Below are 27,881 nucleotides of genomic sequence, written 5' to 3' on the forward strand. Positions count from 1 at the left end.
CCCTCGCGGTTCGCCGGGAGTCCGGGCACGGGTGTGGCCGACCGGAACACCGAGTATCACCCCGGAATGCTGCGCTTGAACCCTGCCCTGCCGGCCCACCGGGTTCCCGGGACACCCACTGCTCCCGGTCGTCCGGGCAGCACCCCGGCCCGGAACAGTCCCCGGGCCGCTCACTGCGGCTTGCACCGCTCGGTTCCACGCGTTGTGGCAACACCGACGCCTTGGTGAACACGTCCCCGCCACCCCTTGCAGCGGTGTCTCCCGCGGGTCGGCCCCGGCGGTGACGGGAGCGCCGGGCGGGGAACGCGCGGCGCACGAGGCGGACACGCGGCTCCCCGGTGCCGCGGGCGGGGCCACGCCCCTCCCGGTCAGGCCCCGCCCCCTCCGCTGGGCGGCACCACTGGGCCACCGGACCCGGGCGGGCCCGCCGGGGGCCGCGCCCATTGGCTGCGCCGCCGCCGCCAGTTGCTGTGGTGACAGGGGAGCGCGCGGGGCCGCGCCCGACCCGCCCGGGCACCGCCAGGGACCGGGCACCGCCAGTGACCGGACACCGCCAGGGACCGGGCACCGCCAGGGACCGGGCAATGCCAGGGACCGGACACCGCCAGGGACCGGGCACCGCCAGGGACCGGGCACCGCCAGGGACCGGGCACCGCCACCGGCCCGGCACCTCCAGGGACCGGGCACCGCCAGGGACCGGGCACTGCCAGGGACCGGGCACTGCCAGTGACCCGGCATCTCGGGCTGTCCCCGTCCTGCGGTCTGAGCGGGAGCTGTGGCCTGGCCTGTCCCGACCCTGCAGGCTGCCCCGACCCTGCAGCCAGCCGGGACACCGGGGCCTGCCCTCCCGCCGTGCCGGAGCCGCGCTGCGCGGGGAGCACCGCACAGTTCTCACCGCGGCTTTGCTGCGGACGGCCGTGCCCGCTCGGTATAACCGGAGGTCCTGCCCGGCACGGGGCACCCGCCCGGCGCTGGCCCGGGCACTGCTCGGCCGCTCCCACACACCTCCGGCCCTCCTGCCACCGCGCCGGCAGGACCGGCTCGGTGCGCATCAGCACGGGACGCCCGAGCAGCTCTGCGGGGCCGGAGGCGGCTGTCCGTCCCCCGTCCCCGTTGGTGCCGTGCACCGGGCCCGCCTCTACCCGGGCTCCCGTTCCTCTGCTCCCTCCCGACCCCGGCCGCCCGAGGCCGGTCCCTCCGCGCTGCCCGGGCTGCCGCAGCTGCTTCCAGTCCCGGACACGCCGACCCCGCCCGGTGCGCCCCGTGCCGGTGATGCTGTCCCGGTGCGGTGCCGGGGCGGAGCCGGCAGGGGGCGTCCCTTCCGCCCGTTCCCGTGATCCCGGCCCCGCCCGGCCCCGCCGCGGGCACCGGCTCCGGTAACGGGCATGCGGGGCATCCCCAGAGGCCTCAGCGGAGCGGGGTTCCCGCAGGGCAGAGGGTGGTGAGGATCAGTGGGATGTAGGGGTGTCCCAGGAGGCACAGCAGCTGCTGAATGGACAAAAGAGCGAGCCGGGAGGGGCTCCCCGTGGACCAGCAGCGGTATCACCCCTGCCACAGCCTAAAAAATCCCTTCCTCCGTGCTGTCCCTGGCTCCAGCTGGCTGCTGGAGCACCCTCTGCTTCGCAGAGCCATTCCTGTGTGGAGTGGCACCAGGCACGGTGACAGATTCCTCCGTGCTGCCAGTGCAAGCAGCAGTGCCTGAGGGTGAGGTCAGGCTTGGTGCAAGGGACGTTTCCCAGCTCTGAGGAATCAGCAGTGACTATTTCTCCCTGTGCAGAGGATGAAGGCAGTGGTGCAGACCTGCTGTCAGAACCGGCTGGACACAGTGAGGGCAGAAGTCCAGGAAATAGAAAAAACAATGGAAAATAATCTGGGAAGCTGGTTGCTCACATCACTGTGAAATGAGTCTATACAGTCATGTTACCTTTGCTTTCCATCCTTGGCTAAAGACACTGTGTTGATCTTATAAATGTCAAACAATTCCATTTCTGAGAACGAATCCCATTTGCTCTGTGGGGATGATCTTCCCACCAGCCTGCCAGGAGGCAGAGAGCCCTGTGACACACGGCAACCTGTGCTCGGGGGGGTCTGCTCATGGGATCATTCCTTCCTGGTGTACCCCAGCTCCTGCTCCCCGCTGCACACAGGGCTTATTTTTCATTAAAATCTCACCCTGTTGGGCAGACACTCACCCAGCAGAGCAGCAGTGGTGTGGGTGTCAGGGGGGCTGGATCTCCTGCACCAGGGCCTGGGTTTTAGCTGGAAGACAGGTATGGCTGTAGCTATGGAGGCTGAAGCTGAAGGAGGAGAAAAGCCTGGAACATGTCAGGAGGGAGGAGGAGAGTGGCTGCGTGATAGATTAGTGGAACTTCATTTTTTTCTGTTTAAAAAAAATGATAAAAAGGGGAATTAATTAGCCTGAGCAGCTGGTGGGGCTGGGGTTACTGAGGGTGGATGGGAGAAAAGTTAAAAATAGCAGGAAGGCCCAAGTGGAAAGTTTCTGTAACATCACAAGTCAGGCATTTGGTGCTTACCCGCCCTGACAGGCGGGAGCCTGTGCCAGAGCCCTCTCCACCATCCTCAGCCCTTTCCCACTGACCTCCCTGCAACTTTTCACACGACATCACCAGCCCTGTGTTTTGCTGATTAACCCTTTGCTTCCAGACACTGGGCTTGCATCTTGAAAGAGCAAATTCAGCCACAAGTTGCTCACCCTGGGAATGTGAGGGTGCAGAGGAGCACAGTGCTCGTGCTGGCCCTCCCTGGGACCCTGTGTGTCCCTGGCAGCGTGTGCAGCCCAGAAGAGCTGTAACCCCTTGAGTCCATTCCCATCTGCATTTCAGCTTCCCCTCCTTAAAAATCCTCCTGTTTCCAGAGGCCCGGGGTGGATTTTGCCAGTAGGTCTGAGCCCTATGCTGGGACACTCTGGATGCACAGTTTGTCCTCAGCTGAGACGGAGATGGATGAGGCAGCTCTGAGCAAGCCCAGCTTGCTGCACTTGTCCCCGCTGCGAGAAAGCAGATGTACCTGGCTGCTCCAACAGGCTTTCTCTGCTTCTGTTTGTCTTTCAGAACTGACAATAAGAGCAGCTGAATTCATTCCTTCTCCCTCACAGAGGCCCAGGAGCTGTGTCTGGCTCTGCTGCTCTGGGAAGGCTGGCAAGAGCTGAGCCTGCCATACAGAGGGTGGTCTGAGGGTGCTGGAGCAGGGCTTGGGCTGGAACCGATTTTGGTGGCTGGCAGAGTGGCCAGGGACTGTGGCAGACGATGAGGTGTGAGAAAATACTGTGGGATTGACTGGGGGTCAGGTCTGGCTCTGGTTTACACTAAACAGGAGATGGGCACTACCCTCACCTAGTTTAAAAGGGTTTCCCTCTTCCCCTAGGTGCTTGCATGGTCCTGGGTCCCAGAACAAGCATCTGGGCTGAGCCCACTGAAAGCCAGTGCAGGACTCTGGGGACATAGAGAGGGTGGCACAGCTGACACAAGGCAGGCTTCCCTCCAGCCACATTGTGTCCCCTGATGACAGGACTGCCGTGCAGGGAACGGGAACCTCTGAGCACAGTCCATCACCCTGCTCCTGCTCCTGCTTCTGCTCCTCCTCACACCCAAACAGCCAAAGCAGTGGCTTATTCCCCTCTGTGCTTTGCCCCTCCTAACTCTCCTCTCCCTCAGCTTCGTGCTGGGTACCGAGGTGGTCCTCAGCACTCCCACCAAGGAGGGACACTCGGCTGATGCCAGCCCAGCGCCTGGAGCAGCCAGGCTTGGGTGAAGTGCCAAGCTGACTCCATTGCCTTCAGCCCTTCTTCCTCCCAGTGCTGCTCAGCCCCTTGGGCATTTGCAGATGTGGTTTGATGGCACAATAAAGGTGTCACTGTCATTCCTGCCCTCCCCATCGCTGTGCTCTGGTCATGAGGGATGTCCTGGGAGCAGCCCTGGTGCCATGAGGCTTTGCCAGCATATCCCAGTGTGGGTGGACTGATGACCCAGTGTAGGGTCAGAACAGTGCCTGCACTGGGACACTTTGGGACGGTGCTGCCAGTGTCTGGGATCTACATACAGGTTCAAATAAAAACAGCTCCTGCTAGTGCCCATGCCAGGAGACCCCCAGCCATCACTGCATCTTGGGGACAGAGCTGCAGAGCTGGGCTCCGGGATTCTAGGTCCTGAAAAAGCACATCTTCCCCTGGGCAGGGCAGGGCAGGGCCGGGCTCGGCTTGCTCCTTCCTTGGCAGAACTGAGCCTGGGGCGGCGAGACCCGGGTCGGGAACCGGGCTGCCGCGGCTCCGCACAGGAGCGGAGCGCGGTGGAGCCCCCCGCGAGGCGCATCCCGCAGCATCCCGCTGTAACCCTTGCTCGCCATGACCGAGGCACCGGTCCCGCGGGAATTCGCCGTTCCCCGGCACCGCAAGCCCCGAGGGGACCTCGGGGACCGGGACAGGGCGGCTGGGCCGGACCGCGGCCAGCGCGGGCGGGGGTGTGTCGGGCGGGGAGGATCGGAGCGGCGAGGGGCTCCACCTCCCGGGGTTTAAAGCCCGGGGCGGACGGCGGTGCGGGTGTCCCGGGAAAGTTGTGCCCGTGTTGCCGTCGGCTGGGAGCGGCTCCAGGAGCGGCAGCGGCGCGGTCGGGGGCTGCCGGGTGCGGGTGCCCCTCGGGGCGACACCCACTCCCCCGCCCACCCTGCGGCCCCCCTGCCCCCGGTGCCGGTGATGACCCTGAACACGCAGCCCGGCGGCAGGAGCCCGCTGCGGCGGAGGGCCAGCACCCCGCTGCCGCGGCCGGGCGGCTCCGGGGCCACTTCGCGGAGTGAGCCCTACCACCCGCAGCTCGGCCACACCGCCTCCGAGCCGGGCGCCAGAGCCCCCCGCGGCAGCTGGTGCCCCGACTCCTCGGGCTCGCCGAGGCTCAGGGAGCCCCGGTACCGGGTGGTGCTGCTGGGTGACCCCGGCGTGGGGAAGACCAGCCTGGTCAACCTCTTCGCCGGCGTCCAGGAGAGGGATCTGCTGGAGCAGCACGGAGGTGGGTGCCTGGTGGGGGGATCTGCTGCAGGGGCATCCCGTGTCCCCGTGATGGGACAAACCCGTGTGCGAGGCGGCGGAGCCCGGGACCCTGCTGGGGAGTGCGGCACTGACCGAGCTGTGCCCGTGTCCCGCAGGGGCCGCGTACGAGCGCAGGCTGGCCGTGGATGGCGAGGAGACCACGCTGCTGGTGCTGGACACCTGGGAGTCAGAGCCGCGGGTACGGCGGGCTGGGTGCTGGAGAGAGCTGGGTGAGCCGGGATGTGCCCGGGGGACACTGTGTGGGCACAGTGCTGTCCTGGGGCCTCTGAGCGCTTTGAAGGGCACCCTGGGGCCCCCCTGTCCGTGCCTGGGATTCACCACCTTGGAGCACAGGATACACACTGGGCAAGACAGGGGTGACATCTCTGCAGTGCTGTGCCCACCCTCCCAGGGCATGGGGGGCTGCCTGCCCTGTTCTCACTGGTGTGGGCTCTTATATGATAACCCATTTCAAAATGCTTGGAAATGGTTTGGGAATGGGGCTGAAGGATCCAACTGGGTAAATCCATGAGTTGGTGTTGCCAGCCAGAACACTTTAACGGACAGAACGGTGCTCCCAAGAGCCTGGCACAGGGCATTCCTCATGCCCAGAACATGAGGTATCTCCTGGGCAGAAATACCAGTGCTGCTGTCACTGCCTCCCTCCAAACGCCTCCCTCCTCCCCTTCCTGCCAGGGCCCTGCATTCCTGTGGGTGCCACCAGGCAGTGAGTCCCGGGAGCGGGGACAGTCAGTGCCCAAGCTGTGCACAGGGGTGCAGCACCCACACAGACTGAGCTGTGTTTGGCACTTACCTGCAGTGCCCAGAGGTGCCCCAGCAAGCACTGTGACACCCCGACAATGGCCCATTTTTTCCCACTATGGCTTATTCCCACACTGCCCAGCAGTGCCAGGATCATGCAGGGTGCAGCACCCACCACACTGTCCCAGGGCATTCCCAGGGGATTCAGCCTCACCTCCCCCAACCAAGATGAGCCCACAGCTTCAGTTTGTTGCTGATAGAGAGGAAAACTCCCAAACACTCCCCTCAAAATCAAGAGCTTTTAATCTGCATTTAATCAATGGGGTAACACACCTGTTCACCCCAGTGTGGGGCTGGTGGGGTGCGCTGACAGGTCCCATCAGTGCCAGGGTGCTCTGCTGTCCCCTGCAAGCGGTCATGGCCACGGACTGGTGACACCTTGTTCCCCACGTGGTGACAGGACGAGGAGAGCCAGTGCCGTAGCCACTGCCTGCAGATAGGGAATGCCTACATCATCGTTTACTCCGTCACCGACCGGGACAGCTTCGAGAGCGCCTCAGAGCTGCGCATCCAGCTGCGCCGCGCGCGCCAGGCCGAGGACATCCCCATCATCCTGGTGGGCAACAAAACCGACCTGGTGCGCTGCCGTGAGGTGTCCGAGGAAGGTGAGTCCGGGGTGAAGGTTCTGGCTGGTGGAGATCCCTGAGGGGGCTCCATGCCCAGCTGCATCTGTCCCCTTGTCCCTGGACGTGCAGCCGCTGTTGTGCATGTGGCAGTGCCCGTCCCACAGCACCCGAGGTGCCAGCGGGGCCGTGCCCTCTCCCTGCCCTTCCCTTGCAGAGGGCCAGGCCTGCGCTGCTGTCTTCGACTGCAAGTTCATTGAGACATCAGCAGCGCTGCAGCACAACGTGGCCGAGCTCTTCGAGGGGGTGGTGCGGCAGATCCGCCTGCGCCAAGGGGGCAAAAAGCCCCACCCGCACCCCCCGCCTGGCCAGAAGCACAAGGAGAGCCTCGCCAGCAGAGCCCGGCACTTCCTCGACAGGCTGGTGGCCAGGAACAGCAGCAAAGTGGCCCTCAAAGTCCGCTCCAAGTCCTGCCATGACCTGTCTGTGCTCTGAGAGCCGCGGTCCTGTCCCTCCGCACACGCCAGCTGGGACTCTGCTCTCCTCCAGCAGCGTGGCCAGTGGCTCTGTGAAGAGCTCGGATGGGGCTGGAGTGATGCTGAGGATGTGGAGCTGTTTTCACTGGTGCTGAGGGATGCTGAGGTGCTCTGGATCCGGCCACTCCCCGCCAGGAGAGGGGAAAAGTGGGATCAGGTCCATGGAGTGGAGGATGGGATGGGTACCTACACTTGGAGTGGTGAGATTTTGGATCACAGCTGCTCCTGCAGAGCCGGAGGTGAGGGGTGGCTGTGCCCCAGAGCAGGGCTGGAGGCTACCAGGAGTGTGGCAGGTCCCACTGGCAGTGCTGTCCTTCGCAGGGCAGCAGGGACTGGCAAGGGCACCGTGGCATTGTCCACCTTGGACAGCCTGGAGCCTGGCTGGGAAGAGGGGCAGGGGAGCACCAGCGGCACCACCTGGCACCCTGACCCTGCTGTGCCAGGGCTCTGTGCCACGTCTCACTGGCACCAGTGTTTCTGTGCTCTCTCTGTACTGGTGTGTTGGGGAAATCTGCAGAATAAACCACATCAGGGAGGTGCTGTTCTCTGCTGGGTCCCTGTCCTGGGGAGCCACATCCCAGAGCCACAGGGTCAGACTGAAGCTCTGTCCTTTGCCTGTGCCAGGGCTGAGGATCTGCTGCCTGCTCTGGCCAGGCCTTGGCTGCCTCCTCCATTAGCTGGAGCATCTTGGGACAGGGAGAGCCTCTGTCCAGGGCTTCCTTTGGCCACCCTTGGTGGAAGTCCCAGTTCTTCACCCAGTGGTCCAGCATCATCCCCTGTGAAGCCCCCTGCATCTCCCAGCTCTGGAAAAGCCTGTGGGAAGGGCTGAGCTCTGCTGAGCTGCAGGTTTGAAGCCCCTGAGCGCCGTGGGAGCCGCAGCCTGGGCAGGGAGCTGGGTGCTTGGTGGCTCCTGGTGCCCCAGGAAGGGACAGGGAGCTGGAGCCAGGGAATGGCACAGCCAGGAAGGGACGTGCTTGGCTGCAGCAAGCAGGGAATGACCCTGGGCACCCAGGGAGGCCATGCCAGAGCTGTGTGGGCTTTGCCTGTTGTTTTTAGGCTGTGCTGCCATCCAGCAGCTGGGATACCATGGGGGAACCTGCTCAGCATCCTGGGCCCGATGCCAGGGAGGATCAGCAGTGCCCTCCTCCTCCTCGGGTCGGGAGTTTCCGCTGGCTCTGTGGCCAGACCGTGGGGAACCACTGGCTGTGGCTGGCACAGAGGGACACTGGGATGGGCCAGCACCCTGTCCCTGTGGGAAACTACTCTCCAGAGGTGCAAATCTCAAGTTTTGCCCTTAGAAATGGGGAGGCGGGTGCTTATATTTTTTTCCCCGTGCTGCTCAGCCCATGGCATTGCTGCTGCTCTGCCCTGCAGCTCCCGGCGCTGCTGCAGGCGATGCTGTGGTTCACACAGCGTCAGCCACGCCGGGGCTGGGGGCTGCCCCCGGGGGAAGGGGCTCCTGGCGCTGCCGGCCCCTCCCAGCTGGAGCCAGGGAATGGCACAGCCAGGAAGGGACGTGCTTGGCTGCAGCAAGCAGGGAATGACCCTGGGCACCCAGGGAGGCCATGCCAGAGCTGTGTGGGCTTTGCCTGTTGTTTTTAGGCTGTGCTGCCATCCAGCAGCTGGGATACCATGGGGGAACCTGCTCAGCATCCTGGGCCCGATGCCAGGGAGGATCAGCAGTGCCCTCCTCCTCCTCGGGTCGGGAGTTTCCGCTGGCTCTGTGGCCAGACCGTGGGGAACCACTGGCTGTGGCTGGCACAGAGGGACACTGGGATGGGCCAGCACCCTGTCCCTGTGGGAAACTACTCTCCAGAGGTGCAAATCTCAAGTTTTGCCCTCAGAAACGGGGAGGTGGGTGCTTATATTTTTTTTCCCCGTGCTGCTCAGCCCATGGCATTGCTGCTGCTCTGCCCTGCAGCTCCCGGCGCTGCTGCAGGCGATGCTGTGGTTCACACAGCGTCAGCCACGCCGGGGCTGGGGGCTGCCCCCGGGGGAAGGGGCTCCTGGCGCTGCCGGCCCCTCCCGAGGCTGCAGCTGGTGTTTCCCTGTGGCAGCAGGCGGGGGAAGGGGCCACGGGATGGAAAGTTGGCAGCCGGCAGAGAGGGGAGTGGAAAGAATGAGCTCAAACCCAGAAAAATGCGGCCGTGCTGGAGGATGGGAGGAGTGGGAGGAGAGGCCAAGGGGGGCCACGGTGAGGCGCTGGGAAACGGAGAGAGGGTGGAAGAGGGAGGAGGTGCTGGCAGGGGCCCAGGGAATGCCTGTGGCCCCATCTGGGCCCACTCCTGGGAAGGTGGTGCCAGGTCTCGGTGGTACCAGCGAGTGCTCCCGGGGCTATCCCAGCGCCGTCAGCCTCTGGGTGGCCCCTGGCTCCAGCGCTGTCTGTCCCTGGGTGGCCATCGCTGCCAGTGCCATCCATCCCTGGCTGGCCACCACCCCAGTGCAGCCTCCCCACCCCAGGGCCACCGTGGGACAGCAGCCCCGGCTCCCCACCCGTCCTGCACAGCCCCCCTGCCCTTTGTGGGGGTTCCCGGGCCGGGCTGGGGGTCAGAAAGGGCAGTGCCGTGCAGGGTGGGATGCGGGGTGCGGGCACTGCCCTGGGCTGCCCACCCCGCTCTGGGGGCAGCAGGGACAGGGCAGCGCCAGCCCGCAGAGAGGGGCTCCCAGGAGGCCTTCCACCCGCCCGGAACACGGAGCTATGAATCACCCCGCGCCTGAAATAGACTGCTTGTATTCAAAATATAAAATTTAAAAGACATTTAAAAAAAAAATTAAAGGCTTGTTTTCTAATCGCTGCTGTGCTGCCCTGGCTCAGATCTGAACTGGGGGCTGCACCTCTTCACTGCGCCCAAATCCTCACCCATTTCTGCTCCTCAGCAGACTTTCATCCTGGTGAGGAGGAGGAGGAGGAGGCTTGGTGGCACAGCCGAGCTGCCAGCGGCTCGGAGTATTTGTGAGGAAAACACACATTTCGGCCAATTTTCCAGCAGAGCCTGGCCCCGGCCCAGCGCGGGGGGAGAATTTGCTGCCATTTCCAGGGCATTTCACCGCAGGGCTGTTTGCCCCCGGGTGGGCCGCGAGCGCTCAGGGGCATCCCCAGGAACAGGGGCGCGGCTCCCGGAAAACGGGAGGGCGGGAACACCGGGGGCAGCCCCGGGCCCACCTGGCTCGGGGGGCGACGGCACCCGGGGGGGGCTGCGGGAAACCGGGAGCCCTTCCCTGCTGGGGCGTTGCCCTGCCCGTCCCGCAGCGAGGTTTGGGCTGGGTTTGGTTTGGTTTGGTTTGGTTTGGGCCGGGCCGGGCCGGAGCTCTGCCCTTCTCCTGGCACCGGGGCGGGGCCGGCTTCAGCGCCGGTGCGCGTGACGCACTTCCGGCCGGTAAGGGGGACGTGTCGGTGCGGACCCGGGCCGGGCCGGGGCTCTGCCCTTCTCCTGGCACCGGGGCGGGGCCGGCTTCAGCGCCGGTGCGCGTGACGCACTTCCGGCCGGTAAGGGGGACGTGTCGGTGCGGACCGCGGTGGGAGCAGCCGCCATGGAGGAGCCCGCGGCGCACAACGGCAGCGCCGCCGCGGCCGCGCCCGCCGCCGGCAGCGCCGCCCGCCCGCCCGCCACCCCCGAGGGCATGGCGCTGGCCTACGGCAGCCTCGTCCTCATGGCGCTGCTGCCCATCTTCTTCGGGGCGCTGCGCTCCGTCAGCTGCGCCAAGAGCAAGGTACCCCCGCGGCTCGGGGCAGCCCGGCCCTTAGGCCGCGCTCCTCCCCAAGGGTCCCCTCCGGGCGCCCCGCTCGCGGCAGGAGCGGCAGCTGCGCGGGCCTGGAGGCGCAGGGAGCCCCCGGGAGAGAGTTGGCTTCCCCCGGGGCTTCTGCAGCCGCTGCCCGGCGCCCCGATGGATTCAAGTGCTGCAAAACACAAGCGTCCCTCGTCCCTGCTCAGGAGGGCTGTGCTGGGGACTGTGCGTGGCTGTGCTGGGGCTGCTCCGGGGCTGCTCTCCTGCCTGCACGCCCTGTTCTGTCCCGGTGCTCCTCTCGCCGTTCTCTGCGTTTCATAGCAGGGACTTAAATCCCAACAGCTGGGCTGCTGCAGCTCGGGAGGAAGGACTGGTTTACACAGTCTGAGCTATTGCTATTTTTAAAATTTCCTTCTGTGCCCTTAAGCCTCATATCAGGTGATCTTGGGGGGTTTCTGGCAGCCCAGGCAGGGGGGGCTGTGAGCAAAGCCCAGCCGTGGGTCAGGGTGGGGGTTCTCATCCCTCACGCTGCAGGGAGCAGCAGGAATTTGGGCACCTCTGCACTGCTGGGCACAGCATGACAACTGCCATGCCCGGGATAAGCTGCACGAGGGCTTTTGAGGTGCCCTCGGTCTGTGCTGGCCGCAGGTGTTTGCCTGAGTGAGATTAGATCTCTGAGCAGCAGCCAGCTGGGCAGGAGGCAGCAAACAGGCAGCCCTCTGCCTGCTCTGAAAGCTGAAGGTCTCCTGTGGGAATTGGATTGAAAAGGGCTGGTTGAGGTGGTGCAAAGGTGTCTTGGAAGGGGTTTATAAATCTGGGGCTTCTGAGCACGAGAAGTGTCCCAAGAGCAAGGTGAGGGATGAGAAGGTGGCTGGAGAGAGCCTCGTGCTCGGGGTGAGCACAGATGGTGGCACAGATGGGGCTGGCTGGGCGTGAGTGCTGAGGGAGCCCAGCTCCCCTCTGGGCAGGGGAGAAGGGAACAACGCCAGCACAGGATTTTTTCCTTCTCCAGGAGGAGAAAAGCAGTAAAATGTGGCTGCCCTGGGAAGGACAAGTGCAAGGTTTGTGTTTTCCAGCTCAGGCTCTGCCTCTGACACAGCCTCTCCTCTGGATGTAGCAGTGGGTGTTTTGTCCCTCCCAGAATCGCTCTGGAGAGTTGTGTGTTGTGTCTGTTCAGCCCCTGCTCAGCCAGGGCAGGGGCTGATCCATTCCTGTTGTGTCCTTCTGTCCCCAGAACTCCTCGGAGATGCCAGAGACCATTACCAGCCGAGACGCTGCTCGCTTTCCCATTGTTGCCAGCTGCACCCTCCTGGGGCTCTACCTCTTCTTTAAAGTAAGTGGCACTGCAGCTGGGGCAGGACATCCTCCTGCCTGGCAGGAGCTCCCATCACAGGGTGACTCTGGTTTTGGCCCGTGGTGTTGGGACAGAAGGTGTGTAAGGCTGCACAGATCGAGCTCTTCGCTGTCACCGTGCAGGAGGACGTCAGTTCTTGCCTGAATTGTCACAGCTTGGGGGAAATCAGAGCCTGTTTGTGCACAGGTTGTTTCTGGAGAGCTGCCGAGGAGCAAATAGCCCTGAGCTCTTCCTGCCTCCGTGGGCCAACCTGGCAGGGCACAGGCTGGAGCCAGAGGGTGCCAGGGTCTCCGAGGGGCAAATGCTGCTGGCTCTGCGTTGTGTTCCATGCTGTGCTCCTGGAGCCATTTCAGCTGCAGGCCTGGGGGAGCCCCTGTGTCATCAGGTAAAGATTTTTAGACATTCAGAGCCCACAGGCAGGGTAAGATGACCTGAGAAATGGATGGGAGCTCTCAGCAGCTCGTGCTTTTGGTGGTGTGCAGAAGATGTCTTGGCCTCAAGCACCTTGGGCTGCCCGTGCAGGTCTGGCACATGGCTGAGCTCCCAGAGGGGCCTGGGGAGCTGCAGCACAGAGTGGTCCTGTGGGCATGGCAGCTTCCAAGCTGTGCTGTTTTGGGGTCCCTGCAAGGTGTCAGGGTGCTCCTGGCTGGCCAGGAGGTGAGGGTTAAGGAGCAGAGGGTTCATGGTACAGTTCAGTCCCTTCTCTGTCAGTGGCTGTGAGCCATGTGCTCGCCTGTTCCAGCATCCCCCTTCCAGCAGGGCACAGAGGGCCCCAGGATCCTTCCACACTGGTGTGCAGGGGTGTGATTCAGATGGGGAGCGTGTGACTTGGAGGGCAGGAGTTTTAATAATGCCCTGTTTAATTAGGACATGGGATGCTGCTGCACCCCTGGGCCTGGGCAGCCCCTGGGAGCAGTGCCTCTGTCCCTGCTCTGCAGGGGAAGCTCTGGCCTCCTTTCTGCAGCACTGGAGCTATTTTTTGACCTGAGCAGCTCACAGATGCGCTCCAGCTCTCGGGCCCATTGTGCTTGTTCTTTGTGCACATGGCTATTTCCAACATACTCTCCCTCAGCATGCAGGAATTTGGGTTATTCTAGCTATTCTTCTTATTTCCCTGGAGCACTGACACAGCAGCTGCCAACAGGAGCGTGAGGATGGGGAGGATGCTGTGGTTACTAACCCCTCTGTGGTTTTGTCTTGCAGATATTCTCTCAAGAGTACATCAATCTTCTGCTTTCCATGTATTTCTTTGTGCTGGGGATCCTGGCCCTGTCCCACACTATCAGGTACAGCACGAGGATGGGTGTGGCTGGGGCAGGGCTACTTAAAGCTTCAGTTCATTTTGTTGGGAGATTTTTAGAGCACCACTGCCCTGCAGCAGAACCAGGTCTTTAGGGTATTTGCCCAACCTGTTAGGGAGTTGTCCCTTGGTGGTGGGAACCAAAGCCCTGGGGGTCCTGGGAAGCCATACACCAGCACTGGGACAAGGCCAGCTCACCCTGAGGAGCTTCTCTGGCTCAGAATCACAGAATATCCTGAGTTGCAAGGCATCCACAAGAATTAAGTCCAACTTCTGACCCTCCACAGGACAACTCCAAAAATCCCACTGAGTTCCTAAGACTGTTTTCCAAACAGTTCTTGAAATCTGGCAGGCTCAGGGCCATGACCACTTCCTTGGGGAGTCTGTAACAGTGCCCAGCCACCCTCTGGATGAGGAGCCTTTTCTTTATATGCAATTTAAACCCCTCTTGGCACAGTCCTTGCTGCCCTGCAGAGGGGAGAGCTCAGCAGCACCCTTCCTGGGGTGGGTGACATGGGCAGCTGGAGCTCATGGTAATGTCCCTCCTCTTGTGGCCATGCATGGCACGAGGTGTTGAAAGCTCAGAGTGTTTCAGTAACTGAAAAAGTTGAGCTGGTTTCCTGTTTTGTGAGCTCTGCAGCACTGGGGACCAGATGCTTTCCCTAGACTGCTGCTGGCACAGGCTTTGCTCTGCTCCTGGCTCTGCAGCACAGCCAGCCACTGCTGGGTACTTGGGGACCAGATGCTTTCCCTAGAGTGCTGCTGGGCACGGGCTTTGCTCTGCTCCTGGCTCTGCAGCACAGCCAGCCACTGCTGGGTACCCACAGGGTTGCTGGGGGGCATAGGGCATTTGCTGGGTTCTGGTTTGGGTCCTCTTTTCTTGTGGATGATGCTCTGTTTTCTTGCCCTGGAGTATTTGGGGGTCTGTCAGGTACAGCCAGATCAGATCTCTGTGCAGGATGAGTTGCTGTGGCTCCTGCCAGTCCCTGATGGAGCAGATGGCATTTCCCCCTCTTGGGAGGGGGTGTGGGGCCCCCTCAAACGCAGAGGTGCTGGGCAGCACATCCTGTGGGGTTTCTGTCCAACTGCCCCTCTCTACACCTCTCGTTTCAGCCCCATGATGAACGGATTCTTCCCTGCAAATTTCCCCAACAAACAGTACCAGCTGCTCTTCACCCAGGGCTCCGGGGAGAGCAAGGAGGGTACGTTGGCTTTCCTGTCCTTCAGGGGAGCCTGAATGTTTTCTGCCTTTACTGTTCCTTTTTTTTTCCCTTTTTTTGGTCTTATTACTCCCCCATTGAAACAACCTTCTCAAAGACTTGCCTCTTGCTCCCCACTGAGCTTCCATAGCCGCTGTGAGCCCCATGTGTCCCTGCAGAGCTGGGCTGGCACTCTGCCTTTGTGCTGCCTCTGGCTGGCAGGGAGACCCCAGAAACACCTCCCAGAGTGCTGTGGGGATGGAGCTATGGCTGCTGTTAAATGCACAGCCTTCATTTAAGCCCCTTGGAAAGCATAGGCCTGGCTGGTTTGTACTGCCTTATCTGGGCCACATCTTTGCACTGGCAGAAGATGCTTTGATAAGTATCCTGTCCTGTAGTAGCTTTCCTGGTAAGGGAGTATGTCTGGTGATACCACCAGGAGTTAACTGGCGCAGGAAGGAGGAGGAAGATTTGTCTCTCCCTGCCTTAGGCAGTGCCTGAATCCAATTTCCTTATTGACAGCAGGACCGTGGATGCTCTCCATGTGCAGAGTCTGGCTGAAGGAGAAGGTCTGAGCTTTGCAGAGCCCACTGCTCATTCCCAGGTGGTTTGCACGTGTGTCCCACGAGTACAGTCCCCTTGTTTGGGACATGGGCACTGAGCTCTGGGCTCCCCAGCTGTGGAATCACTCATATCAGCCCTGCGTGGGAAGGAGAGCTGCCTGGCCTGCCCCAAGTCTGACTTCTCTGTTTTCTTGCAGAAATAGTGAATTATGAGTTTGACACCAAGGATCTCGTGTGCCTGGCCTTGAGCAGCATTGTGGGGGTCTGGTACCTGCTGAGGAAGGTAAGTGAGGCACAGCTGGGGACTGGGCTGGGTCAGACACAGACTCATTTCCATGCGGGGGGGGTTCCATGTACAGCAGGACCCAGATCTCCTTTTCCTGTCCTTCTCAGCACTGGATTGCCAACAATCTCTTCGGGCTGGCATTCTCCCTCAACGGGGTGGAGCTGCTGCACCTGAACAACGTCAGCACTGGCTGCATCTTGCTTGGGGGCCTCTTCATCTATGATGTGTTCTGGGTAAGCAGGAGCATTGGTGGCAGTGTGTGCCTGGCATTCTGCCTTTCTGGAGGCACCACGCTGGCTGGACACACACTTGAAGTCAGAATTTTTGGTTTCTCAGCCCAGAGGGGTGTGGCAGGGTTGATGACAGAATCCACAGTGGCAGAATGTGGCTCATCAAGTGTGTTTTCTTTTATTCTCTCACTCAGAGAGCCCAGGGCTGGCAGGGACCTCATCAGAGCTACTGTGGGGTACTCAGTGTGTGTCATACCTGGTCCTGTATTCCCCAGTAGGGTCTTCCCAAGGCCTGACAGCTGTTGGGTGGGCTGGAGGCTGCTCTGGGGCACACTGAGCCTGCTTGTATGAGAGGCTCTGTCATCTGCTGGTTTTGTTAGTGTCCTTCTGTTCTCTTGCACAGAGGACCAGACCCTGGAATGCCTCCAGTCCCTTTTCCTCAGCCAGTACTGCACCCTAACTTTTTCATTTTGAGGTTTTTTTTGTTTCTTGCAGTATTTGAGCTGCTTTTGTAGAGGAAAGGGGGGTGGGGAAGGCAGGAATGCAGTTTTGTGCTCTACTCCATGCATGGGAGAATGTTTCTCCTTGTTACGTCTGTATTCTCCAGTCCTTCCTGCTGCCTCCACCTTCTGAATCACCATGTTTCCAAATGTCTGAGAGCCTTGTGTACATTGAGGTCTGTCCAGCAGCTCTGCAGCTGCCTGTGTAACCCTCCACATTTACGCCTGGCTGCTGTGGGTTGTTTTGTGCTTGGCCGGTGGTGCCCCTGTTTCCCGGCTCGTTAACAGCCTGGGCTCTGTGGGTTTTTAGCCTGTGGGCCACTTCCTCTGCAGCTCTCGGCTGGAGGGGACTCAGCCTTCTGCCTTGGCACACCTGGTGCCCCAGGCCCTGCTTAGTGTGTGTCATCCCAGTGCTTTGGGGTCACTGAGTGCTCCCCTCTGCTCTCCACTTGCTGTCTGTCACCTCAGCATCCCCATGGATCAGGGTATTGCTGGAGACTTAGGGAAGGGCTGCCTTGAAGTGGAGGCCCTGGTACTGTGCCCCGCTGCAGGAACTGGTCACTTGGATCTTGGCATGGATTCAATCACAGTGAGATCCCAGGAGGGTTTCAAGGAGGAAGGAGATCTCAAGGGGTTGATACTGTTGCCCCTACATAGTTTTGGGGGGGCATGTGATACTTTTCCCTGATCCCAGTGTCCTGTCACTCCATAGCAATGCTCAGAACTTGCTGCACCTTATGGGAGTTAATCTGATGCTTTAAGATTTCCCTTTAATCCACAGCTCCAGGATCTTGCTCACCAGTGCTAACCAGCGCCTGTTTTTTGTGCCTGCTGGACTGGAAGCTCAGAGATGGCAAGGTGCAGAGATCAGAGTGGCTGCCCTCAGTGTTTACAGTCCACCCCCCAAATGCTGCCAGCATTTCCAGCTGATAGGGCCGTGCAAGTAAATGACCTCAGAGCAAACTGCAGCTGATCTGACACTGGCCCCTGTCCCTGCTGAAAGCTCCTGCCCTCCAGCTGGATGTAACATGGAGCTGACTGATAAAAGCTGAGCTGAGGAGGTGCAGGGCTGGGTGGTGGGCAGCAGCTCTGCCATGTGAGCTGTCCCCATGCTGCTCTGAGAGCAGGACAGCCGTGAGGCAGCCACCTCCCCCTGTGCCACCCTATGCCTCCTCCCCCAGGCAGTGGGCTTGCCTGCAGGGCTCCTGTGCCCACATTTTGGCAGGCCATTGGCTATTGTCTGCCACTGAGGCCACTCCTGGCCCTGGGGTGAGGCTGTAGCTGAGTGTTGTGTGTGTGTTCTGTGCAGCTGTGGTCACCTTGGGCTCCTTCTGTTCTAGGTCTTTGGCACCAACGTGATGGTGACAGTTGCCAAATCGTTTGAGGCCCCAATAAAACGTGAGTAGGTCTTCCCTGTGTGCTGGGGTCCCTTTTGCTGCAAGCCCTGCTCCGTGCACCCTCCACCTCTGGAGATGGTTCAGGCTGGGATGTGTGCAGGAACATTTCCTGCTAGTGACCCCTCCTCCCTGTCACTGGCCAGCCTCAGGCCAAGGCAGGTCTCTGGAAAGGGATGGTTTGCAGTGCCCTGGTCTGTCTGTGTCATTCTGCACCTTTGGGGTGTGCAACTTCACCTGCTTATAAAAACAGTCCATATAAAATAAATACCACAAAAAAAAACCAAAAAAAACCCAAAAAAAACACCCAAAACCAAAAAAAAAAACTACAGAGCCCCAAAACAGCAGGAGGGCTGAACTGGTGCTGCTGTGGAGCATGCAGTAGTTTGGTCCCTGGTTTCTTGTTCTGGAATTGTCCCAGAAAGAACAGGGAGAGCTACAGGGAGAAGGGGGCTGAGGGCAGGGACAGGTCTCTTGCCCTGCTCTGGTCCCTGTGGGGCTGGGGTCTGCTCAGGGGGGACACTGCCCCTCACTGTGCCTCGCTCTGCTCCTCGCAGTGGTTTTCCCTCAGGACCTGCTGGAGAAGGGGCTGGACGCCGACAACTTCGCCATGCTGGGACTGGGCGACATTGTCATTCCGGGTGAGGACAGAGGAGGGAGGACGGGACTGGGGCTCCTCCGAGGGGGCTGCGGGGAGCTGAGCGGGTGCCTGGCTCTGCCCTTGGCCGGGGGTTGTCCCGGTGCGCCGGGAGCCTCCCCGCCGGCCCGGGCGCTGTCCCGGCGCCGCGTGCCACGAGAGGGCACTGTCACCCCGAGCACGGCACCGGAGCGCCGCGGGTGCTGCCCTGCCTCCCTCGGCCTGCCCTGCCCCTCCGGCCCCTTCCCTGCTCCTCTGGCCCCTCGCTGTCCCTCCTCTGGCACCTCCAGCCCCTCATTGTTTCCTTCTCCCTGCAGGGATCTTCATTGCCTTGCTGCTGCGGTTTGATATCAGGTGAGCAGGCAGCAGGGAAGGGTCTCTGGCAGGTTGGATCTTGCAGCATATTTGAGCTGCTTTTGTCGAGGAAAAAATGGGAAGGGGGAGCCAGGAGTGCAGTGGTGTGCTCCCTTCTGGAGCTGGCTGTGGAGACACACCAGGGGGTGTAAGGAAAAGCTCTTGGAAGAGGGGCCTGGCTCTGTGGGTACATCACTGGGGAAGAGTGGTTGAGTTCAAGCATAGGTAGGGCAGGCAGCACAGGGATGGGGGTCAGGGCAGCAGCACACAGCAGCCACACAGAGCCTCACAGCTCCCTGGAACCAAGGAGCGGAGGGCAGTCCAAGGAGAGGAAGCAGTGGCAGCGTGGGAAAGAGCCGGGGGTGCTGGCGCCTGGGAAGTGCTCGCGTGGATGCAAATGGGTGCCTGGCAGTGCTGGCTGCCTCCAGGTTGCCACTGATGTTGGAGGAAGCAGCTCCTTCCCACGTAGGGGAGCTGCACCTACAGCTGGGCTGCAGCAGTTGCCCCACACTGAAAGGCTCTGGGGAACAGGGTGCTCTGTGACTGTGGTGGCGTGGCCCCGCTCCCACTGCTCTTGCACAGACCCTCTGGTCTGTGCCAGCTCTTCCAGGTGTTACCACCCACAGCCTGCCTGCACCTGCTGGGAATCCCAGTTCCCGGCCTGTGATAAAATAGTAACTGCTGAGAGCCAGGGACAGGCTCCACCAAGACAGTGGGACCTTCTTCCTGGGTCCTAGCCCTAATTCCTGCCTTCCCAGTTGCCATCCAGCAGCAGCATCACTTGCCTTCTTCCCTTCTCCAGCCCCTCACCTGGGTATTACTGCCTTCAGTCCCACACTGCTCCCACAACACCAGGGGCTGCACAGGCAGAGCATTGCTCCACACTCCATTGTGGTGGGAGATGCCCAAGAGAACCAGGCCAATTCCATTTTGGCCACTGGCGTTCCAGACCAGAGGTCATTGAGCTGTTCCCTTTCCTTACAGCCTGAAGAAGAACACGCACACGTATTTCTACACCAGCTTTGTGGCCTACATCTTTGGGCTGGGCCTCACCATATTCATCATGCACATCTTCAAGCATGCCCAGGTGAGCTCCACCCTGCTGCCTCCTGTGGATGCACATCCAAGTGGGTCAGGCCAGCTTGGCCACAAAGTTCCTGCATCCTGCCAGGAAGAAGTAGATTTATTTCTTCTCTTGGCTTTGATTTTCCAGTGCTTGTCTGTACCTTTCCCTTCTCAAAGCTCCTGTGCCCAGCTGGAGCAGAGACCAGCTTGGGGCAAGGCTCCTTGTTTCCAACAGCAGCCCCTCGGCCAGGGGCCCTGTGTTTTTTGGCTCTTTAACCAAGCTGCCCTGAGCACCCACTGGCTGTGCTGCAGGGGGCTCTAGAGCCCATACACCGTGGCCTGCAAAGGGGTTCTCAGTGTGTTCATGGCCTACTGGGACCTCACAGTGAGGATTTTCACAGAATCCCAGAATGGTTTGGGAAGGGACCTTGGAGACCATCTTGTTTCACCTCCCCTGCCACGGGCAGACACACCAACCACTAGACCAGTCTGCTCCACTCCCTGTTCCAACCTGGCCTTGAACACTTCCAGAGACTGAACCTCCACAGCTTCCCTGGGCAGCTTGTGCCAGGATCTCACCACCCTCACAGGAAAGAATTTCCTCCTAATACCCAATCTAGCTTCATGCTGGTGCAGCTCTAACTTAGCTCTTGAAGCTGCTCTTTGGGGTACTTGTGTAGCTGTGTGACAGATACCATGGCTGCAGAGGGGACAAGGCCATGAGCTCACCTTGCACTCCTCCCTGGGGATGATTTGTGGTTTGGTTTAACAGTTGTTTTCCTCCCCCACAGCCTGCGCTGCTGTACCTGGTCCCTGCCTGCATTGGATTCCCGCTCCTGGTGGCCTTGGCGAAGGGAGAAGTAACCGAAATGTTCAGGTGAGCCTCAGCTGGCCGTGGAGCTGTTTAGCCGGCGGCGCCGGAGCACACGGAGCGTGCAGATGTTCCCACGGCTGGGCACAGCTGGAGGGAGGGTTCACGTGGGCATGCTCTGGGTGTGTGCTGGCTCCTGCGTGGGTGGAGGGAGCGGGGCCGTGTCGGTACATGCCGGGCGGGGCTCCCGCCGCCTCCCGGGAGCTGGGTGGGAGCCGGGCTGTGCTACCAGCAGGCAGCACCTGGGATGGCTTTACGCCCCAGTGACAGACTCTTCCCATGCGCTGGCAGGCAGGGGAGGGTGGGACTGCACACCTGGCGTGGAGATACTTGGTCATTGTGTCCCAGGGCCTGTGGGTGGGGAGAAGTGGAGCCAGAGCTGGCTGTGAGAGCAGCCAAGGCTGGCTCGAGCACATCCCAACCTCCCCACTTGGGCAGAGTCTCCTGGTTTGTAGTAGTCTCCCTGCCCCAGAGATTCTGGGTACAGAGGAAGGGGGACTGGGCTGTTGTGCTCAGCTGTCCTCTGAGCCTGTCCAGGCTGTCAGTGGGCAGCTCTGGCCCCCTGCTTGAGAGCTGTTTCTCTGTCATGCTCGAGACCTGGTGGTGGCTCAGCACTGTAATGATGTTTGATGCAGAGGAGGGAAGGGAAGGGAAGATCCTAAAGCAGGGCAGTGTACCCTCCAGCCTCCCAAGTGCTCCAGCCCAGGGAGTGTTCCTGAGCTCCCAGCCTCCTCAGAGGGAAACTGGGCGCAACGGGAAGCCAGCTGTCCTCCCTCCTCCCTCCCCTCCCCTCCCCTGGGAGATGTAGGTATGCATGTTCCCAGCGGCTCTCAGCTGGGCCGTCCCCAGCCCTGCCGCACCTGCCCCTCCTTTGATGTTTGCTTCTGACAATCGCTGCTGCAGGCACTGAGTGTCCTGGGATCGTCCTTCCTGTGCACCTGGGATCCTGCAGCCGCTTTCCCCAGTGCTGTGACTCACCAGCTGACAGCAGCAGCAGCTCCTGCCAGGAAACTGGGGAGAGATGAGCTGTGAGGCTGGGCCCACTGGGCAGCAAGGAGCGCAGGGAGCCTGGCAGCCAGGGGCTGTGCCCTCCCAGAGCAGTAGCACAAGCTGCAAAGTGTTGCCAGGGCAAGAGCAGGATGCTGGAGGGTTGCAAACTTGATGGCCCCAGGGGCCAGACCTCCCTTGAAGCTGCAGGCAGAGGAAGTGGGATTCAGAGGGACCAATGCCTGGAGGGCAGTGGCTCCCACCGCAGGAATCCCACCAGGTGTAGGTCGCTCTGCTGTGGTGCTTTGGTGTGCCCTGATCCTCCCTGGGGCTGTCAGTTCCTGTGGTCTCTGCCTGCACGTGGTGTCTCACAGCAGTGAGGGTCTGCAGGCAGATCTGTGCTGCAGGCCCAGGGCAGGGGTGCTGGTGGAGCAGAGGTCGGTGACACTGGGATCAGCTCCGTGGCACTCAGCCTTGCCAAAGCTCCCTAGGCTAGGCAGACAGCTCCCTCAGCAATGGGAACCCATCCTGCTCCCCACATCTGCCATGGGCACGCTGTCCTCAAGCGGCAGGACAGGGTCTGCTGCTCCCTCTGTCACCTGCCCAGCCCCTGGGCTGCTCCACTGCCACCTCCCCACTGCCCAGGCTTGCTCTCCCTAGGTTCTGCCTGCCTGGCTCTGCTGATGCCAGTGGCAGCTGCCTCATCCCTGAGATTCAGTGCTCACTTTTCCATGCTGCAGCCCTGTCCTGGAGCCTGCAGGCAAGGAGAGGCCAGTGGGTGCAAGCAGGTGGAGGGGGATGCCAGGCTTCCTGCACAGGGCACTGCATTCTCAGTGCTCTCACTCCAAAACTCTTCTGCTTTTTCTCTCTCTCCCCCCTTCCTTTCTGTCCTTGTCTTTCCCTTCCTGCTTCCTCTCTCTCCTGCAGCTATGAATCCTCTGCTGAAATCTTGCCTCACACACCAAGACTTACCCACTTCCCCACGGTGTCTGGCTCGCCGGCCAGCCTGGCTGATTCCATGCAGCAGAAACTGTCCTGTCCCCGCCGACGCCGGCAGCAGAGCCCCAGTGCCATGTAGCCACTGCCACCGGGGGCCCTTGTCTGTCGCTCTGGCCAGGTAGGGGCAGGTCCTGGCTCCCCCTGGCCCAAGCTCTCCCCATTCCCAGCTCTCCTCACTCTGTGGGCAGAGGCTGGAGCTGTTGCTGTGCTGCCGTGGGCCGGCTTCTCTCCCATTCTGAGAGAGAAGATGGGGAAGGGCAAGAAGATTTGACATCCCAGACCTTGTCCTTTCTGCTTGGAGCAGCATTCCCGTTTCCTTAGCCAGAGCCCTGGGGCCACTGCTGGAGGGGGTTTGCAGGCAGAGGAGTGAGACCCTGGGAGGGAGCACTGCTGTTGGTCTTGCTGCAGTTCCCCTGTTAACCGGCCCCACTGGCACCAGTGCTCAGCCAAGGAAAGCATGTGCTATCCAGGATATCCAATAGTGCTCTTGGGAACAAGGACACAGGCACAGATCCCCGGGCACAGAGGTGGCCCCTGGCTGGGTCCACCTTGCCCTTGGAGATGTCTGGGGGGATGCATCCCTCATCTCCCTGCCTGGGCTCTGCCCCATGGCTGCTGATGGCTGGAGCCCACCTTGTCCTCAGCAGCAGCAGGGCAGAAGCTGAGGCCACAGGCTGGGCTGTCCCCACGTGGCACAGGGCTCTGTCCCCAGGGAGGAGATGGCCCCACTCATGTCCCTCTTGTCCCCAGCTACGAGGAGAGCTCAACCCCCAAGGAGGCAGCAGGGTCTTCCAAAGAAGAGCCAACAGAAGCCTCCAAGAAGGAGAAGTGACCTTGCCCGTGGGCTGTGCCCGGCGCTGCTGGGCTGGGACCCTTCAAGACCCTTTGCAAGTGACAGATGAAACAATTGTGCAAGAGCATCATGTTGTGTGTGTCGGAGCAGCCACCCAGGTGGGGTATCGATGTATGCCGGTTTTTAAATTTTGTATTGTGCATTTGCTTTCTCTCATATTAAACCATACTGAAGGAAGGAGTGCTGCTGTGGCCATGCCCATGCTCAGCCCCCCAGCCAGCACTGGGACTGGCATCAGCTCACCTGCCTTCTCCCACTGGAGCTGGTGGCTATTGTCTGGCTGTTTCCAAGTGACCAAGTGACCGTCCCCTTCCCCCTCCCACTCCTCTGGCACTGGGCCTTCCCCCAGCCTGGCCCCTGCTCTGCAGTACCCAGATTTAGGGCTGGAGTCACTGAGCCCTGTGTGGGTTTGAGCTGGGATCTGGCCCCAGAGAAGGGTGGCTGATCAGGGATTGGGATGCAGGAGCCCCACAGGGTGGGAATGTGCTCTGCCTCAGCTGCTGGGTGCTCAGTGAGCTGAGGCTAACGCCCCATGGCCTGGGGAAGCAGGAATGGGAGGGGTAGGAGTGGGTAACCTCAAACCCAGCCCTGAAGCAGGGTGAGGACAGTATGGATTGTCCCCCTTCCTTGCAGGGAGCCAGGCACAATCCTGCACCCTTTAGGGCTGGGATGGGCAGAGAATGCTGGTGCAGGCATGGGGACTGCAGGGGCTGCAGGCAGGGGCAGTCCAGCCTCCACCGCAGCCTCCACTGGGACCAGCTGCCCTGTGTCCTGCAGCACTGGCAGTGTCCTCCCTACCCCTCCTGGAGGCCCACATGTGGAGGATCCTGCATCCCTTCGGCCATGCCCACTGCCAGAATAAATAGAAAGTGTTTGCTGGCTTGGCAGCTCCTCCACAAAAGCCGTATTGAACCATTATTCCCTGCGCCGGCTGCGAGCACTAAAAGTGGCGCCTCGCGTTCTGCCATCTAATGACCCTTCGCAGGCTCCTACAGATGTTTTCTATGACTTACAGCTCCTTTTCCAACAGCCCTGTCCGCAAAAACAAGAGGGGCCACTTTAATTCCAATTAAATACCTCCAGCTAAGCAAACAGTGTGCAGCAGGGTCTGGGTACAGCGCGGCCGCCAGGCCCAGCCCACCGAGTCACTGAGTCTAGACTCCAGATGTGATTTCACCAGCCTCCAGTGTTCCGTGGAGAAGGACTTCAGCTCTGCCGTGGGCTGCAGGACCCTACCCTGAGTCAGGACCCCCCTCCCCAGCCCGGTGTGTCCCTTGCTGTGGGGCTGGCACTGCATCCTGGGATGCTCTGTATCCTCCCTGGCTTCGGGTGGTAGGAGCTGCATCCCCAAGCAGCCTCCAGAGGCCCAAGAGTGCAGGAGCAGGCTGGGGGCTGCACAGGGGGTGTCCCCGTGCCACCATCACCCTCCTGCCCCCCTGCTGCCCTGCAGAGCTCCGAGCAGCTCCTGCCTGCTCTAGGTGTGGTGGAAGCGTGGCCGGGAGCTTTCCCAGGGCTGCAGGGAGCGGAAGGCCTGGGAAGGGGAGAGCAGGGTCACCCCTCACCCTGCCCGGCCGATAAGCGGGGCCGGCCAGGAGGAAGGAAGTGTGCTGGGCCTGCGAGGAGCCGCCAGTGCAGCCGGCACCGCGGCGCTCCTCGGCTCCCTCGCCTGCTGCACCTGGGCTGTGGCACCTCCGGCCCGGCAGGGCTGAGGCCAGCGGCTCCACCGTGTCTGGGCCGCTGCTGGGCCACTTTCCCCTCTCGGCAGGGTCCCTCCGGCTCGGCGGGGGGCTGCGGAAACATGGATGTGCCGGCTCCGGCAGGAAACCTCTGTCCACTCAACTGCGCCCAGCTAGGGCAGGGGCCAAAGCTGCCTGTTCTGCTGCCAGCAGATGTGGGGTTTGGGATGAGCCTCACCCACCCATGGCACCTCATGGCACCGGTGTAGATGCCCGTTGGCCAGGGGTGCTCAAGGGCACACGCCCCTTGTGCCAAGCTCCTACCAGGAATTGTGGTGGGGTGGGATGGGCTGAGCTGGCGGTGCACAGGGTGCAAATGCCAGGCAAGGGGAGGGTGGTTTCATGTTTGAGGAGTGCTGGTGACTGGTGTGAGGAGGGACACACCAGGGCTGCTCATCTTTAGAGCCCTGTGGAGCCTCCCCAGCACAGCAGGGTTGCAGCTGGGTGATGATGGGTGATGGGTGCTGCAGTTGCACCTCATGCTCTACCATGCAGGGTGGGGGATGCTTTGCTGTGATGGTGGGTGCTGGTGAGGAGCACTGGGGTCCCATGGAGTGGTGGGTGCTGGTGCTGGGAGCTGGGGTCCCACGGAGTGCTGGGTGCTGGTGATGAGCACTGGGGTCCCATGGAGTGCTGGGGGCTGGTGCTGGGAGCTGGGGTCCCATGGAGTGCTGGGTGCTGGTGCTGGTGCTGGGATCCTGTGTGATGACGGGTACTGACAGTGGCGCCCGGCCGGCGGCTGCAAGCAGGGAGAGGAAGCAGCCCAAGGCAGCCCCAGCCCCGGTCGGCCGGCGAGGAGGGGCAGGAAGCTGGAATAAATCCCAGGAAGGGCTGCCTGGCTCCAGCTGGTCTGGGCTGCAGCGGATGGAAGCTGGGAACGGGAAGGGAGAAGGCGGGAGGGGAATGCGCAGGGGCTTTCTCAGGCCTCGGCCCCGCTCCAGCTGTGCCGGCGGCCCCGGCACATCTGCAAGCCTGGCTCAGCAGTGTCGTGCGGACACAGGGGGGTGGAAGCTCTGGATGGCCTCGGGGATGACCTGCGGATGGCACCGGGAGAGGGGATCTGGATGGAGCCCAACCCCAGCCAGTTTGGGGGTCCTGCTCCCCGGTGGGGGCCCAGCCTGCCCTGCGGTGTCCGTGCTGCCTTCCAGCCCTGCGGGGCTGGGTGCTGCCGCTCTGGGGTGCGGGCTGTACCCCGTTCCCCCATCGCAGCAGCCCCCCGGCCTCTCGCGGCCGTGCCCTGTGTGGTCCCGGCGGGGCGGGGGCGGCCGGGGGCTTTGATGTGCTCGGCTGCCGGGCAACCCCTGCTCAGCGCAAAGCAGCCGCCCCCCGGCCGCCCCCCCGGCCGGGCTGAGCCCCGCCAGCACCATATGGCCGGGGCTGCTGTTACCGCGCCGCGAGCCCCGTTCCCAGAATTGAGATGGAAATGAAGCTCTGTGTTCTGCCGGACAACACCAGCACCGCTGCGCCGCCGTGCCAGGCCAGGACCCCGCGGCCAGCTGTGCCCAAGGCGCGTCCCGGTGCCACACTGGCAGCGCTGACCCAGCACCCCATCCCCGGCACCCCAACGTGCAGAGGGATGGGCTGAGCGTGTCCTGCTCTCGGGGGCATCCGATGGGCCGGGGCAGCTGTGCCAGGGCGGCTGTGCCATGTGTGCCATGTGTGCCGTGGCACACACCACGGACACGGCATCCCTGCGCGTCCCCGCGCCGCTCGGGTGGCCGGTGGCAGGGCCGGGGTCCGGCTCGTCCTGGCATTGTTGGCGGCGCAGCTGGCGGTGGCGGCGGCCGGCCGGCGGCCCTGAAAGACATTCCTGTGCACAATGTCCCCGGCCTCCCGCCGCGGCCCGGCCACTGCCGCCAGATGGGGGCTAATTAGCAGCTTTGAGAGCCGCGGTGGGAACCGGGCAGCACCGGGCCCTCCGCCGAGCCCTGAATGGAGGGGGCGACCCCAGCGCCGTGCCCACCCTGGGAACCGCCACCGCACCAGGCTGGGGACACAGGGAGGAGGGACAGAGGGAGGGACAGGGGGACCCAGCTCCCCCCAGCCAGGCTGGCAGGGCTGGAGTTCATGCATGCTCTCCAGGCTTGCTGCCCTCCCCAGAAGAGGAAGAAGAGGGGGAGGCCTTCAGCTCCCTGAGTGCCTGGGGACGTGCGGCAGGGTCTGACCCCCCAGCCCAACCCCATAAAGGGCTGGGAGAGCTGTGCTGGCACTTGGGCACACGTGTTGGTGTGCAAGGCAGGGTGTGTGTGTGCATGAGCGTGTACACGTGTGTGTGCATACCTGTATGTGCTCCATCCGTGTGTGCCTCTGTTGTGTGCGTGTGCTTGTGGCTAGGTTTGATCTCCACGGGTTTGTGTGTGCGTGTGAATGCTCCTGTGCACATTTTTGGGTATGTCCCACACACACTGTGTGTGCAAGCAGACGTCTGTGTCCACGCCTGTGTGTGCACATGCACGCCCGCCCTGCGTGTCTGTGTCTGCACCCACACCCGGGAGTGTCTGGGGCTGCAGCTCTGCCTGCCTCCCTCCCTTCTCACACCCTTTCTGCTCGGGGTGTGCCGGGGTCTCGCTCGGGGGCCCTCCCCGGGCGCTGCCTGCCCTCCCCGCAGGTGCGGGGTAATTAGCAGTAACGCTAATTACAGCCCGGACCAGAAACCCTTCGGGGCAAGGACCGGCTGCCTCGCACACTGGCGGGACCTCCACGGGTTTCCCCCGCGGCAGGACCGTGCTCGCAGCCCCCTCCCCGCGCCGCCCCCCGCACCCAGCGCTCGACCCCTCCGTCCGTCCCTCGGGGGGACCCGAACCCGGCGCCCCCGCCCCGGCCGCCGCCACCGAGCAGCTCTGTTTGAGCCCCGGGGGAGAGGGGGAA

General features: G+C 62.0%; 2 protein-coding genes across 3 annotated transcripts; both read left to right on the forward strand.

Annotated features, from left to right (window-relative positions):
• The first annotated feature begins 4,526 nt into the window (after nt 1-4,526).
• Nucleotides 4,527-7,494, forward strand: REM1 (RRAD and GEM like GTPase 1). The gene is made up of 4 exons (XM_039719176.1): nt 4,527-5,018; nt 5,155-5,237; nt 6,261-6,465; nt 6,641-7,494. The coding sequence occupies exons 1-4, from the start codon at nt 4,709-4,711 to the stop codon at nt 6,916-6,918; spliced, it is 876 nt and encodes a 291-aa protein (XP_039575110.1). The 5' UTR covers nt 4,527-4,708; the 3' UTR covers nt 6,919-7,494.
• Nucleotides 7,495-10,440: 2,946 nt separating this feature from the next.
• On the forward strand, nt 10,441-23,545 carry HM13 (histocompatibility minor 13). 2 transcript variants are annotated; one of them, XM_039719222.1, is made up of 13 exons: nt 10,441-10,670; nt 11,920-12,018; nt 13,243-13,325; nt 14,453-14,541; nt 15,299-15,384; nt 15,495-15,620; nt 17,458-17,515; nt 18,069-18,152; nt 18,466-18,502; nt 19,487-19,589; nt 20,359-20,444; nt 22,353-22,542; nt 23,175-23,545. In XM_039719222.1, exons 1-12 carry the CDS (start codon nt 10,491-10,493, stop codon nt 22,501-22,503), a joined length of 1,182 nt encoding a protein of 393 aa, XP_039575156.1. In that variant the 5' UTR covers nt 10,441-10,490; the 3' UTR covers nt 22,504-22,542; nt 23,175-23,545. The 2 variants fall into 2 exon arrangements, with proteins under 2 accessions (XP_039575156.1, XP_039575157.1); XM_039719223.1 differs by lacking the exon at nt 22,353-22,542.
• Nucleotides 23,546-27,881: the final 4,336 nt, after the last annotated feature.

The sequence above is a fragment of the Passer montanus genome, unplaced genomic scaffold, assembly GCF_014805655.1.
Source record: "Passer montanus isolate IOZ18808 unplaced genomic scaffold, ASM1480565v1 scaffold41, whole genome shotgun sequence".
Lineage (NCBI taxonomy): Eukaryota > Metazoa > Chordata > Aves > Passeriformes > Passeridae > Passer > Passer montanus.

What these genes read in the sequence shown, in the direction of transcription:
- REM1 (XM_039719176.1), top strand. Translation starts at nt 4,709, where the DNA reads ATGACCCTGAACACGCAGCCCGGCGGCAGGAGCCCGCTGCGGCGGAGG. An exon ending in TCTGCTGGAGCAGCACGGAG is followed by an intron (nt 5,019 to 5,154) that starts GTGGGTGCCTGG and finishes CGTGTCCCGCAG; the next exon opens with GGGCCGCGTACGAGCGCAGG. An exon ending in CCTGGGAGTCAGAGCCGCGG is followed by an intron (nt 5,238 to 6,260) that starts GTACGGCGGGCT and finishes ACGTGGTGACAG; the next exon opens with GACGAGGAGAGCCAGTGCCG.
- HM13 (XM_039719222.1), top strand. Translation starts at nt 10,491, where the DNA reads ATGGAGGAGCCCGCGGCGCACAACGGCAGCGCCGCCGCGGCCGCGCCC. An exon ending in TCAGCTGCGCCAAGAGCAAG is followed by an intron (nt 10,671 to 11,919) that starts GTACCCCCGCGG and finishes TTCTGTCCCCAG; the next exon opens with AACTCCTCGGAGATGCCAGA. An exon ending in CTGCTGCGGTTTGATATCAG is followed by an intron (nt 18,503 to 19,486) that starts GTGAGCAGGCAG and finishes CTTTCCTTACAG; the next exon opens with CCTGAAGAAGAACACGCACA.